This window comes from Camponotus vicinus, unplaced genomic scaffold (genome assembly GCF_025532165.1).
Source record: "Camponotus vicinus isolate PSW18456_S1 unplaced genomic scaffold, iyCamVici1.0 SCAF_8, whole genome shotgun sequence".
NCBI lineage: Eukaryota > Metazoa > Arthropoda > Insecta > Hymenoptera > Formicidae > Camponotus > Camponotus vicinus.
In genome coordinates, this window is record NW_028141980.1 from 6,567,855 (window position 1) to 6,583,198 (window position 15,344).

General features: G+C 30.7%; 1 protein-coding gene across 1 annotated transcript; it reads left to right on the forward strand.

The window, feature by feature from the left end:
• The first annotated feature begins 2,876 nt into the window (after positions 1-2,876).
• On the forward strand, positions 2,877-7,304 carry LOC145976358 (uncharacterized). Its single transcript, XM_083107421.1, has 3 exons — positions 2,877-2,997; positions 5,944-6,143; positions 6,456-7,304. The coding sequence occupies exons 1-3, from the start codon at positions 2,877-2,879 to the stop codon at positions 7,302-7,304; spliced, it is 1,170 nt and encodes a 389-aa protein (XP_082963547.1).
• The last annotated feature ends 8,040 nt before the right edge of the window (positions 7,305-15,344 follow it).

Below are 15,344 nucleotides of genomic sequence, written 5' to 3' on the forward strand. Positions count from 1 at the left end.
TTATGATGCTTGAAATAATTTCTTAATTTTACATAAACCGTAAAATATCTTGTAAAATATTCATTTTTCGATTATCTTACCTTAATACTTTTATGTACAAAATAATGAGAGGAATCAATTGGTGTAAAGAAAACACATAGTTGTTTTTAAGAAAAAATATGGAATTGTTAATTGCAAATTACATATTTTTTCTTCGAAACAACTATGTGTTTTCTTTACACCAATTGATTCCTCTCATTATTTTGTACATAAAACTATTAAGGTAAGGTAATCGAAAAATGAATATTTTACAAGATATTTTACGGTTTATGTAAAATTAAGAAATTATTTCAAGCCTCATAACTCAAAAAGTACTTAACGAAAATGTACTTAATTATAGTGTTTTGGAAAGCTCTCGAGATGAGCTACAAGAATGTACAAAAATATATAGGGTATTCCATTTAAAAAAATTGAAGTGACCTTCACGTGACCTTCAAATGACTCTTCAAGGTCAAACCAATGATACCATCTTATGGCCCCCTCGAAACCATACAACTTTTGTCTAAAACATTTTTCTCTATCTTGCTTATTTTTCGAGTTATTTGGCTGCCTAAGTTAAAATGGGTCACCCTGTATAATAAAAATATAGAAATATATAATAAAAATAGATGACAAAGAATTAATTTTTATTTTAATCTTTTATTGTAATACATAATATACAGGGTGTCCCATTTTAATGTCCCACCCCAAATAACTTTCTTATTTTTAATTTTAGAAAAAGATGATTCAGACAAAAGTTGTATGGTTTCAAGGGGGACATAAGGTGGTGTCATTAGTTTGACCTTGAATAGTTGCTTTAAGGTCACGTAAAGGTCACCTTCAATTTTTTTAATGAAACCCCTTACTTTCTATTGCATATTCTTGTAGATTATTTCGAGAGCTTTCCAAAACACTATAATTAAGTACCTTTTCGTTAAGTACTTTTTGAGTTATGAGGCTTGAAATAATTTCTTAATTTTACATAAACCGTAAAATATCTTGTAAAATATTCATTTTTCGACTATCTTACCTTAATACTTCTATGTACAAAATAATGAGAGGAATCAATTGGTGTAAAGAAAACACATAGTTGTTTTTAAGAAAAAATATGGAATTGTTAATTGCAAATTACATATTTCTTCTTCAAAACAACTATGTGTTTTCTTTACACCAATTGATTCCTCTCATTATTTTGTACATAAAAGTATTAAGGTAAGATAATCGAAAAATGAATATTTTACAAGATATTTTACGGTTTACGTATAATTAAGAAATTATTTCAAGCCTCATAACTCAAAAAGTACTTAACGAAAAGGTACTTAATTATAGTGTTTTGGAAAGCTCTCGAAATAAGCTACAAGAATATGCAATAGAAAGTAAGGGGTTTCATTTAAAAAATTGAAGGTGACCTTGAAGCAACTATTCAAGGTCAAATTAATGACATCACCTTATGTCCCCCTTGAAACCATACAACTTTTGTCTGAAACATCTTTTTCTAAAATTAAAAATAAGAAAGTTATTTGGGGTGGGACATTAAAATGGGACACCCTGTATACAGGGTGAGCCATTTTAATTAACGCACGCAATTATTTCGGAAACAAAGCATTTTAGAGAAAAATGTTTCAGACAAAAGTTTTATGGTTTCGAGGGTGCCATAAGATGGTATCATTGGTTTGACCTTGAAGAGTTATTTGAAGGTCACATGAAGGTCACCTTCAATTTCTTAAATGGAACCTACTATTTGTCATTGCATATTCTTGTAGCTTATCTCGAGAGCTTTCCAAAACACTATAATTAAGTACCTTTTCGTTAAGTACTTTTTGAGTTATGAGGCTTGAAATAATTTCTTAATTTTACATAAATCGTAAAATATCTTGTAAAATATTCATTTTTCGATTATCTTACCTTAATACTTTTACGTACAAAATAATGAGAGGAATCAACTGGTGTAAAGAAAACATATAGTTGTTTTGAAGAAAAAATATATAATTTGCAATTAACAATTCCATATTTTTTCTTACTTAACGAAAAGGTACTTAATTATAGTGTTTTGGAAAGCTCTCGAGATAAGCTACAAGAATATGCAATGACAAATAGTAGGTTCCATTTAAGAAATTGAAGGTGACCTTCATGTGACCTTCAAATAACTCTTCAAGGTCAAACCAATGATACCATCTTATGGCCCCCTCGAAACCAAACAACTTTTGTCTGAAATATTTTTCTTTAAAATGCTTTGTTTCCGAAATAATTGCGTGCGTTAATTAAAATGGCTCACCCTGTATGTGTTGTGCATGCGATACATTCGCATTGCAATAAAAGAATAAAATAAAAATGAAATTAACCAATGTGTGTGTTATCTATTATTTCTATAAAAATATTTTATATTGTTCAATATATTTTATACATTTCTATTTTCAGATCTAACGAAAAGGAAAATGAAGAAAATCGTAAAAAGTAAGTGTAACACATTATATTATTAATACATATGCGTAAGAAATGATAGATAACAAGGGAATAAAAATTTATTTTACTATTTTTATTGTAATTCACTTATTGTAATTACTTATTTTTTATTGTAATTCATATTTGTGTTGCACACACAATACATATATGCATTACAATAAAAGATTAATCATTTATTATCTATCATTTCTACTATCATTTCTAAACATATTTTATAATATATATTTTATATGTTTCCATTCTTTCAGAACCTACAATATGGAAGAAATGGAGCCAGAAATTGAATTGTCGTCCTTTTTACGTGTTGAGGCTGAAGCGGCTTTAAAAGAAAATATAATACTTAAAAAAAAATACAAAAATTAATGGAAATACAAAAAGAATCGCCGCCACCAACGATGGCATCACTACCACCGCCACCGCCGCCGTCAGCGTCGTCACCGCTGCTATCGCCGTCAGCGTCGTCACCGCTGCCACCGCCGCCGTCGTCACCGATAACGACAGCGGGGCAAATAAGAGGTAAATAATTTGGAATTATATAATTAGCACGTTAATTATAAAGGAACTACATGAATCAGCTATGTTAAAAGTTAATAAATCTATTACATTTTCAGATTTATGAATTTAACATTGCCCAAAGTACTTTTAGCCTTCTATAGAATTAAAATTTTTATTTTCATGAATTTTTGTGTCGTATAAATTATATTTTACAAAAGAAATTTTTAATTCACAAATAATTATTTTTATATTTTAAAAGGCTAAAAGTACTTTGCGTAATGTTAAATTCATGAATCTGAATGTACATATATTAGAATTAGATTTATTAACTTTCGATATAGTTAATCCGTGCAGTTCTTCTTTAAATATTATATTCAAATAAAATAACATTAAAATATTTCTTTTATTGTAGAACAACCGCGTGCACGATGGGCTAGAGCGGGACGGTTGAGAGGACGAACCCGAGGCCGAAGTTCCAATCCAAGAACCTCAGCCCGTTATAGAAATAATATTTTTAATTTTTATTAATATTTAAATGTGTATGCGTGTGCGTGTGTGTGTGTGCGTGCGTGTGTGTGTGTGTGTGTGTGTGTGTATCATCATAACAGAATATTTTTTATAAATGTGTCTTTTTGTTTTTTCTTTCTATGCTTTGCATAAACTACTTTTTATTTTTCATTTCCTTTTGCAAAGCATAAGCTATTTTTAATTTTGAAAATTTAAATATTCTATGTTATGATGATATAAAAAGATGTTTGTATGTGTGTGCATGCGTGTGCGTGTGTGTATGTATATCATCATAGCATAGAGTATTTATTTTTTCTTTCTATGCTTTTGCATAAACTACTTTTCATTTTTTTCATTTTTAATTTTCTTTCGCAAAGCATAAGTTATTTTTAATTTTGAAATTTTGAATTTCAATATTCTATGTTATGATGATATAAAAATATGTTTGTGTGTGTGTGTGTGTGTGTATACATCATTATAACATAGAATATTTTTTTTTATAAATGTGTTTTTTCGTTTTTTCTTTCTATGCTTTGCATAAACTACTTTTTATTTTTAATTTTCTTTTGCAAAGCATAAGCTACTTTTAATTTTGAAAATTTAAATATTCTACGTTATGATGATATAAAAATATGTTTGTGTATGTGTACATGCGTGTGCGTGTGTGTATGTAATATCATCATAGCATAAAGTATTTATTTTTTCTTTCTATGCTTTTGCATAAACTACTTTTCATTTTTAATTTTCTTTCGCAAAGCATAAATTATTTTTAATTTTGAAATTTTGAATTTCAATATTCTATGTTATGATGATATAAAAATATGTTGGTGTGTGTGTGTGTGTGTATGTGTGTGTGTATATACATCATCATAACATAGAATATTTTTTTTATAAATGTGTTTTTTCTTTCTATGCTTTGCATAAACTACTTTTTATTTTTAATTATCTTTTGCAAAGCATAAGCTACTTTTAATTTTGAAAATTTTAATATTCTATGTTATGATGATATAAAAATATGTGCGTGTGCGCGTATGCGTGCGTGCGTATACGTGTGCGTGTATGTGCGTGTGTATATCATATAACATATAGAAAGTGTATATCATATAACATATAACATATATAAAATATAGAAAGAATAAAATAAAATGAAATATGTGAAATTTATATAATATATAAATGTTGATTTATAATATATATATATATATATATATATATATATAAATATTAATAAATATATTATTAATTAAATATATTACTATGTTTTAAATTATTATATTGTCCTGACCAATCAAATTCCTTGCATATGCGTTATATACAAGAATGTGAGTTCTTAGAGCTATCGCACACAAATTGACATACTCTGTTCGAATTTCACTGCCAGTAACTGCCAGTACTAAAAAATTTATAGTGTACGTAAACTATAGATTTTTAATACTGGCAGTTTACTGGCAGTGAAATTCGAACGCAGAGATAAGGCATTCCTTATGTGCTTATAGACCAATCAGTTTTCTTATGCATATATATTATGCGTTATGCAAGAGTGTGCTCGGGCCCATAAGCTGTATATATAACATAAAACCGCTGGATCAATAAGCATCGAGTATTAAGTCGCCATATTGATCAATGCTTGATGTTCATTGAGCCAGCGGTTTTATGTACGCATATGCAGCTTATTTCAATTTGTGCGATAGCTCTTATTTTAAATCAAAAGATATGTGTGATAATTAGTGCATCACACAATAAGTACATGTAATAGATATATATATAGTTGCATCATCTATTATTTCAAGCTCGATATCGATCGACAATTCATCATAGACCAATTAGCTACAAAGCGCCCTTAATATCACTAAACGCCGTTAGTATCACAGAGCGCTACTAACGCTGCGTCGTGAATCATTGCTAGCGCATTCTTGTGGCAGACGTTGGAAACGTATTTCTGTATATTTCTTTGTTATGTTAAGAGGAGTTGACGATGACCATGACGACGTTTCTTAATCGAAATTTTCACAGTTCAGACTTTGCATCATGATATCTCCGTTTACAGAGCACGTAGCGCAAAAATAAAAACACTTTTATTATATAATTTAAACCCAAGCTATCGATTAATTCTACTAAGAACTCGATCCGTTGAGCGGTTATATGAGAAAATAAAAATATCGAGTTATACTCTCAATCCGACTCGCGTAATAAGACACGGAGCGCATCTTTGCTTACGCTGGGACTTAGCTAAGACACTACCGTGTCTCTTGATAATGGATGAATATAATAATAATAATATCGATTTGGATTTACATGATGAACCCAATGAAGCACATCGCGTTATATCTGCTGAAGAATTTGAGCAAAATGTTAGAAATATGAATATAGAACAATCCAATTTATTTAATACAATTACTAATCATATTAAACAAGATATTCAAGGTCAAATTATTGAACCTTTACGATTGTTTATTACAGGAGGAGCAGGATGTGGAAAAACGTTTCTTTTAAAAATGATAGAACAACAAATTAAGCGATTTTATGCTCCTACTATAGATCGCTTGTTAAAACCGACATTCGTTGAAGTGACTGCTCTAACTGGTATCGCAGCTAGATTAATTAATGGACGTACCTTACACAATGCGTTCTTCTTAGCAATAGAAAAAGGAAAGCCTACGGTATATAGATAGTTAACGGGGCAACGTCTCGAAGATGCAAGACGTAAGTGGCGACATATTAAGTGGTTAATTATTGATGAAATATCGATGGTATCGTATGAAATGTTAAGATCAATTCATCTTCGTTTTCAAGAATTTAAAAATAATAATGAATTATTTGGTGGTGTTAATATATTGCTATTTGGAGATATTATGCAATTACCACCTGTAAAAGGAAGTTGGTGTTTTAAGCAACCTGTATGTTTTCAAGGCGAGCCACATTTATGGCAATACTTTGGTTTATGTGAACTAAAAACCAATATGCGTCAACAGAATGATACAGAATTCGTTGATTTGTTAAATAATTTGCGAGTTGGACAAATTAATGTTGCACAATATGAAATGCTATTAAATAGGACATATGTTCCCTTAATTAATGAATTTGCTGATGGTGAGGCTATTCGTATATTTCCTACTATAAAATTAGTTAATTTTTATAATAACAAAATGATGGGAGAATTGGCAAAGACACAAAGAACTTATATTATAAATGCTCGAGATGAATCAAGAGAACCTGCAACTTATGGTCAAAAACCACCTGACGCTGCTATTCCTACTGATCCTAATAATACAGGTGGTTTGTTACACACAATTAAACTCGCAATAAGTTCTCGTGTAATGTTACGATCTAATTTAAAAGATAATGAAGGTTTAGTAAATGGAAGTATGGGTATTGTACGTGAATTTCAATGGCCGGCTTTACGAAAAGATCAGTTAGAAGATGGTGAATTACCTAAGAATATATTTGTTCAATTTGATGATCCTACAATAGGAAACAGCTTAAAAGAATCTAACGGTTACGTTGACATTTCACCAATTAATATCGTATATCAAGGTAATAAAGGATATGGAAATGTGGAAAGAACAATGCTTCCAATTATTTTAAGTTGGGCAGTGACAGTTCATAAATTGCAGGGTACAACAGTTGATAAAGCTGTAATATATTTAGGTAAGAAGATATTTGCTAAAGGACAAGCATACGTAGCACTTAGTCGCGTAAGATCTTTACAAGGATTAGCAATTCCTGAAATAGAGCAAAAAAGATTGTTTCAACATCCATGTGATGAAAGTGCTTTAGCAGAATTACAACGATTACGATCTATTCATACACAACCTGTATAATAGATGTGTGAAGAATTTAAAAAAGATGTATTTATCTATATTGATGAGTCAGTGATTCTTTATACAGGGTGACCCATTTTAACTTAGGCAGCCAAATAACTCGAAAAATAAGCAAGATAGAGAAAAATGTTTTAGACAAAAGTTGTATGGTTTCGAGGGGGCCATAAGATGGTATCATTGGTTTGACCTTGAAGAGTCATTTGAAGGTCACGTGAAGGTCACTTCAATTTTTTTAAATGGAATACCCTATATATTTTTGTACATTCTTGTAGCTTATTTCGAGAGCTTTCCAAAACACTATAATTAAGTACCATTCCGTTAAGTACTTTTTGAGTTATGATGCTTGAAATAATTTCTTAATTTTACATAAACCGTAAAATATCTTGTAAAATATTCATTTTTCGATTATCTTACCTTAATACTTTTATGTACAAAATAATGAGAGGAATCAATTGGTCTAAAGAAAACACATAGTTGTTTTTAAGAAAAAATATGGAATTGTTAATTGCAAATTACATATTTTTTCTTCGAAACAACTATGTGTTTTCTTTACACCAATTGATTCCTCTCATTATTTTGTACATAAAACTATTAAGGTAAGGTAATCGAAAAATGAATATTTTACAAGATATTTTACGGTTTATGTAAAATTAAGAAATTATTTCAAGCCTCATAACTCAAAAAGTACTTAACGAAAATGTACTTAATTATAGTGTTTTGGAAAGCTCTCGAGATGAGCTACAAGAATATACAAAAATATATAGGATGTTCCATTTAAAAAAATTGAAGTGATCTTCACGTGACCTTCAAATGACTCTTCAAGGTCAAACCAATGATACCATCTTATGGCCCCCTCGAAACCATACAACTTTTGTCTAAAACATTTTTCTCTATCTTGCTTATTTTTCGAGTTATTTGGCTGCCTAAGTTAAAATGGGTCACCCTGTATATGTATTCATCAGAATATGCATTGGTAAGTACACTTATTTTATCATATATATATATATATATATATATATATATATATTTGTTACTATGTGTATTCTTAAATTATTTATTATTATAATATATATATATATATATACAGGGTGATTCAAAATAACCCCTGTGTCCCTGAAATGACATATTCTTGAATCAATTCTAAGACGATTTTTCCTTCGGCAAAATTTCGTCTGAAGCTTAGTTTTTGAATTATTAAAGGAAGTAGTTAACGTATAACGGGTCGAATACAAGAGGCAGGCAAGGGTGGCGCGATTCACCGTCAGACGCGGGTGCTTACGCGGGGCGCCTGCTGCGATCAGCTGGTCGCTATACACATACAGACACACATGCGAACACATACATTCTCTCTCTGTCTGTCTGTCTGTCTGTCTGTCTGTCAGTCTGTCTGTCTGCCTGTCTGTCTCTCTCTCTCTCTCTCTCTCTCTCTCTCTCTCTCTCTCTCTCTCTCTCTCTCTCTCTCTCATTCGCTCACTCACCTGTAAATTTTTTTTTTTTTTACGTGAGAGGGGAAAATGCATTTTATGCATACCCACCGGTCGATCCAGTGAGTTATGTGGGACTCGAGTACCAAGTCGAATTACCAACTCGGTACTCCCTACCCACTAAAAACCCCTGTCTTTTCACGAATTTCCTTTAACACACTGTCCCTCTGACTTCCCGAGATCTGTTCTCACATAACGTCAAAAAATAGTTATTATTACCTTGTTCGATGACTTTTGATATATTGCTGTAATTGCTTGAAGGAGAAATGAATTTTCCGATAGATCGTACGTTCTCAAATTTAACGTAGATATCACGTTGCAAAAGACAAGAAATCCACACTAAATTATTAACTGAAAGTTTTTCTTCTTTCATGAACTGTATTCTTTTATAAACTTTAACGTAATCACATTTATTTACTCACTCGATGAGACGAGAAATTTACTAATGACTCTATCACTAATCACTATTAATCACTGTCGAATAATAACTGTTGGCGATTAAAAATCACTCGATGAAAGAAACACGCGCGGACACGTTACTACACGACACGACGACGCGACAATGCGACGATAATTACTCGGCGACTGCAAGCAGTTTTTTGTCATGGTAGGTTGCGGTAGGTTAAGGTACTACTGGCGCTATCGAACGCGATTATGTGTTCGATTGAAGAATGCGATAAACATAATAAACATTTAACATATTAATATTATTATTATCATGAATGTGTGTGATATCCATACATCGTATGATATCTATTTAAAAATTAATTAGATTAAATAAGTGTTTTTAAAATATTTATTACTTTTACTATTATCTTAAATAAATATTTAATATTAATATTTTATATGATAATAGTAAAAGTAATAAATATTTTAAAAACACTTATTTAATCTAATTAATTTTTAAATAGATATCATACGATGTATGGATATCACACACATTCATGATAATAATAATATTAATATGTTAAATGTTTATTATGTTTACCGCATTCTTCAATCGAACACATGATCGCGTTCGATAGCGCCAGTAGTACCTTAACCTACCGCAACCTACCATGACAAAAAACTGCTTGCAGTCGCCGAGTAATTATCGTCGCATTGTCGCGTCGTCGTGTCGTGTAGTAACGTGTCCGCGCGTGTTTCTCTCATCAAGTGATTTTTAATCGCCAACAGTTATTATTCGACAGTGATTAATAGTGATTAGTGATAGAGTCATTAGTAAATTTCTCGTCTCATCGAGTGAGTAAATAAATGTGATTACGTTAAAGTTTATAAAAGAATACAGTTCATGAAAGAAGAAAAACTTTCAGTTAATAATTTAGTGTGGATTTCTTGTCTTTTGCAACGTGATATCTACGTTAAATTTGAGAACGTACGATCTATCGGAAAATTCATTTCTCCTTCAAGCAATTACAGCAATATATCAAAAGTCATCGAACAAGGTAATAATAACTATTTTTTGACGTTATGTGAGAACAGATCTCGGGAAGTCAGAGGGACAGTGTGTTAAAGGAAATTCGTGAAAAGACAGGGGTTTTTAGTGGGTAGGGAGTACCGAGTTGGTAATTCGACTTGGTACTCGAGTCCCACATAACTCACTGGATCGACCGGTGGGTATGCATAAAATGCATTTTCCCCTCTCACGTAAAAAAAAAAAAAAAAATTTACAGGTGAGTGAGCGAATGAGAGAGAGAGAGAGAGAGAGAGAGAGAGAGAGAGAGAGAGAGAGAGAGAGAGAGAGACAGACAGACAGACAGACAGAGAGAGAATGTATGTGTTCGCATGTGTGTCTGTATGTGTACAGCGATCAGCTGATCGCAGCAGGCGCCCCGCGTAAGCTCCCGCGTCTGACGGTCAATAGCGCCACCCTTGCCTGCCTCTTGTATTCGACCCGTCATACGTTAACTACTTCCTTTAATAATTCAAAAACTAAGCTTCGGACGAAATTTTGCCGAATGAAAAATCGTCTTAGAATTGATTCAAGAATATGTCATTACAGGGACACAGGGGTTATTTTGAATCACCCTGTATATACAGGGTGAGCCATTTTAATTAACGCACGCAATTATTTCGGAAACAAAGCATTTTAGAGAAAAATGTTTCAGACAAAAGTTTTATGGTTTCGAGGGGGCCATAAGATGGTATCATTGGTTTGACACTGAAGAGTCATTTGAAGGTCACGTGAAGGTCACTTCAATTTTTTTAAATAGAACACCCTATATATTTTTGCACACTCTTGTAGCTTATCTCGAGAGCTTTCCAAAACACTATAATTAAGTACCTTTTCGTTAAGTACTTTTTGAGTTATAAGGCTTGAAATAATTTCTTAATTTTACATAAACCGTAAAATATCTTGTAAAATATTCATTTTTCGATTATCTTACCTTAATACTTTTACGTACAAAATAATGAGAGAAATCAATTGGTGTAAAGAAAACACAGTTGTTTTTAAGAAAAAATATGTAATTGTTAATTGCAAATTACATATTTTTTCTTCGAAACAATTATGTGTTTTCTTTACACCAATTGATTCCTCTCATTATTTTGTACATAAAAGTATTAAGGTAAGATAATCGAAAAATGAATATTTTACAAGATATTTTATGGTTTATGTAAAATTAAGAAATGATTTCAAGCCTCATAACTCGGAAAGTACTTAATGAAAACTAACTTAATTAGTGTTTTGGAAAGCTCTTGAGATAAGCTACAAGAATATGCAAAAGCATATAGGGTGTCCCATTTAAAAAGTTGGAGGTGACCTTCACATAACCTTGACAACGCTATTCGAGGTCATAATAATGTTGCTGTGTAATGCGCCACATAAAACCCTATAACTTTTGTATGAAACATTTTTCTTTAAAATGCGTATTTTTCGAAATATTAAGGGGTTTCCACACTTTTGCTAAACCCTGTATAATATAAATGGGTTTAAATGGGTGAGATAATTGTATTCTTATTAATTTTCGATTTATTAAACGTATTACATTGACATTTATAATGACTCATATAATTGTCTTTCTTTCTGTCTCTCTCTTTCTTATATTAATTTATTTATAATATAAATAAATTATTAAAATTTATTATTAAAATTTATGACAATTTTAGTAATAATACTAATAATTATATTACTTATATATTAAATCAGGCCTGGCCACGCAGAGCACGCGGAGAGGAGAACGTGCCACCTCTCCGCGCGGCTGCCTCTTCCTGTCTCTCCTCTCTGCAAGGCTACCAGATTGCACACGCTGCGTCCAGCGGCGGCACGATTTTTATCCCCACCACTTTCGCACACTAAGGCATAAGCTCTCATCCGTGTACGCTCGACATTCGGTCATCTTCGGTTTACAGAGTAAGACGGATATATTAGCTTCTATCCCCTTCTCTCCTGAGAGGTCTAGTGTATCTTACCTATCTCTCTGAATACAATAGCTATGTGATCCTCGAAATCTCGAGCTGGCGAGTTGGCGATGCAAGTTGCATCGTTGCAAGTATCGCAGCGATACTTATTATCACACATAATATTTCCCTATTGATTTCTTTTTTATAAAAGTTTATATGTTGTTTAAAAAAAAGAATATAACATATACAAAAACAAATTTTACATATTTTTATCTAAATTTTTATCTAACATATTTTTATCTCAATTTTTATCTAAATTTTTCCACTCGGCCAATATGTACGCTTTTTTATTAAAAAAAATTTCTTTAAAAAAATAATTGTAATAAAATATTTAAATTTATTTTAATAGAATTGTATTTTTTATTATTATTTTGTATTAATGTATGACGTACATCTTGTTGCTCAACGGAAACCGCGAGAAGGTGATGGTCTCTTCCGTTAAAAAGGAAATGTAAAAAATTTAATAAATGAATAATAATAAAAATAAAATTAAAATAAAATAATAAAATAATGATAAATAATAAATAAAAATAAAAAGTAAAATTATAATAAAATAATAAAATATAATCAATTTTCTAATTGATAAAAGGTCAAAATATTATTTCACATTTCCTTACATACATACATACATATATATATATATATATATATATATATATATATATATATATGTATATATATATACAGGGTGAGTCAAAAGTATGTTTTAAAAATTTGTGAGCGTGTTCCTGGATAAAAAGGAAGAACAAATGTTCATATGAACATATGGTCGCAAATGCTTTGTTGTCGAGATAATGGACATAAATCAGCAGTATCAAATGATGCTTTATTTGAACGTTTACAATTTTGTTATTGTTGTTTATAAGAGATGTTCTACATGTCCTCCATCATTTTCAACACATGCTTGAGCACGACGTCCGCATGACCAAAACCAAACCAAACCACACTACCAACCAAAAAAAAAAAACAAAAAAAAACAAAAAAAAACCAAACAACAATAACAAAATTGTAAACGTTCAAATAAAGCATTATTTGATACTGCTGATTTATGTCCATTATCTCGACAACAAAGCATTTGCGACCATATGTTCATATGAACATTTGTTCTTCCTTTTTATCCAGGAACACGCTCACAAATTTTTAAAACATACTTTTGACTCACCCTGTATATATATATATATATATATATATATATCTTTACACACTTATTTTTTAAGTGATATATATAAAAATTTATTTTAAAATTATTTATCGCAGGAAGGGCCTGCTACGTCAGCATCCGCATGGACTTTTAAATTGTTTTTATTAGCGGCATATAATTTATCCGCCGACATAAGATATAAATGCTCTTCATTAATGAGCATATTTAAAGCTGTTTCTCCTCTAGTTTTTAATGCGGACTTAAACACACAAATAGCATTAACGGAAACCGTTGTAAAGCTATTACGTGTTTTCGTTTTTAAATTGTTCAAAAGAGAAAACATTCTCTCAGGATCGGCATTAGAATTCGGAAGCGTCCGAATAGTATTTATAATATTCGTTAAATTGGAATATTTAGAAACATTATTCGTGTGCCGACGTTGTAAAATTGCTTTCCACATATTGTCAAAATTTAATTTAGAAAAATTTTGTTTTTCTTCCACTGTCTGATGCTAATGCAATCCATTCTTTTTTTAAAATCATCTTCATCAAAACCGCCGAGAGTTTTAGCTACGAAAGAAACATCATCAAATGATGTTTGTCTATTATTATCGAATAAACTTACAGATAGTTGAAAAACTTGTAACTTTAATAAAAATTCATTATTTATAGGTAACCTTTTACAAATTTCTTCTGCAGCAGTCACATAAAATGTTAAACAGTTCTCTCGAACAATTTTAACTATGTTTATGTGATCTTTCAACGTTAATTCGTTCAGATATTCCTCACATTCTGATCCCAAAATAATTTCATTAATAGGTTTTTGATTTTCTTTTAATGAGAATATAATATTTGAAGAAAATGGTTTTAAATATTCTTCTTTTATAAAATTTCCACAGATTTGGAAAAGAAAGTTTTTAGATTTTGGCTGCAATAAATGGATTCTCGTTTCTGACGCTTGAAAGAATGCATTAAATGCGTTAAAAAAATTTAAAACATTTAAAAAAAAAATACGTTTCAGAAAAACGTTTGATACAAAAGTTTCTTATTTTTTCATGTACAATTCGAATCTGTAATAAAAAGTACCATGTACCTCTAAAAAAATTCGACTTCCGATGCGGATGGCGTATTTCCGGTCGGAATCAGAAGTTGAAAATATCACCATTTGATAGAGCGTACCCGATTTACTTAAAAATTGTTCGCGATTTTTGATAAAAGCCATTTATTTTCATTTTAAAAGGGATGTACGGGTGATCTGGGACACTCTGTATATCCAAATATATATTTAAAATATTATATGTGTTTGACATTGTTTTTTTCTCGACTCATGTCGACTGTTATCGACTAATTGTTGATTGTTGACTGTTGACTGTGCTTGTCTTGCGAACACGTTCGTGACCCAGTCAAAAGATAGTTCAAAGCAATCGACAAAAGATTGGTGATATTGTGCCGACGAGAAAATAAATTAAGTTAAGAATAGATAATCAAAATGTGTGATCAATTAACCAAAAACGTAAGCGAAATTTTTTAGAAGCTTGGCTTAGTGATGATCGATATAAATCTTGGATACGCAAAGTACCATCCGACGATAGTCTTTATTATTGTAGTATATGCAATAATAATTATTCGTGCAATTCAACACTATCAAGACATGCGGATTCTGCGTGTCACAAAAATAATATTAAGGTAAATACGCTAACTGATAATAATAATAATGTTGATTCGCCAATAAAAAAATTGCGTAAATCAAAATTTCAACAAAAATGGTTAGAAATTCAGCAATCTAAATGTTGGTTACGTGAAGTGCCACATGATGCAAGCTTATTTTTTGTTCGATTTGTGATAAATCTATCGCTGGCGGTTTATGGCAAATCTATCGTCACGCAGAATCTAATGTTCATATAAATAAAGAAAAAAATTATATTGAAACAAGAGTTTCGAATGAGGATTGAAATATACAAATTAATGAATCACTTTTATCTTTTGATGAGCGTAAGAAATCAGCGGAAATCAG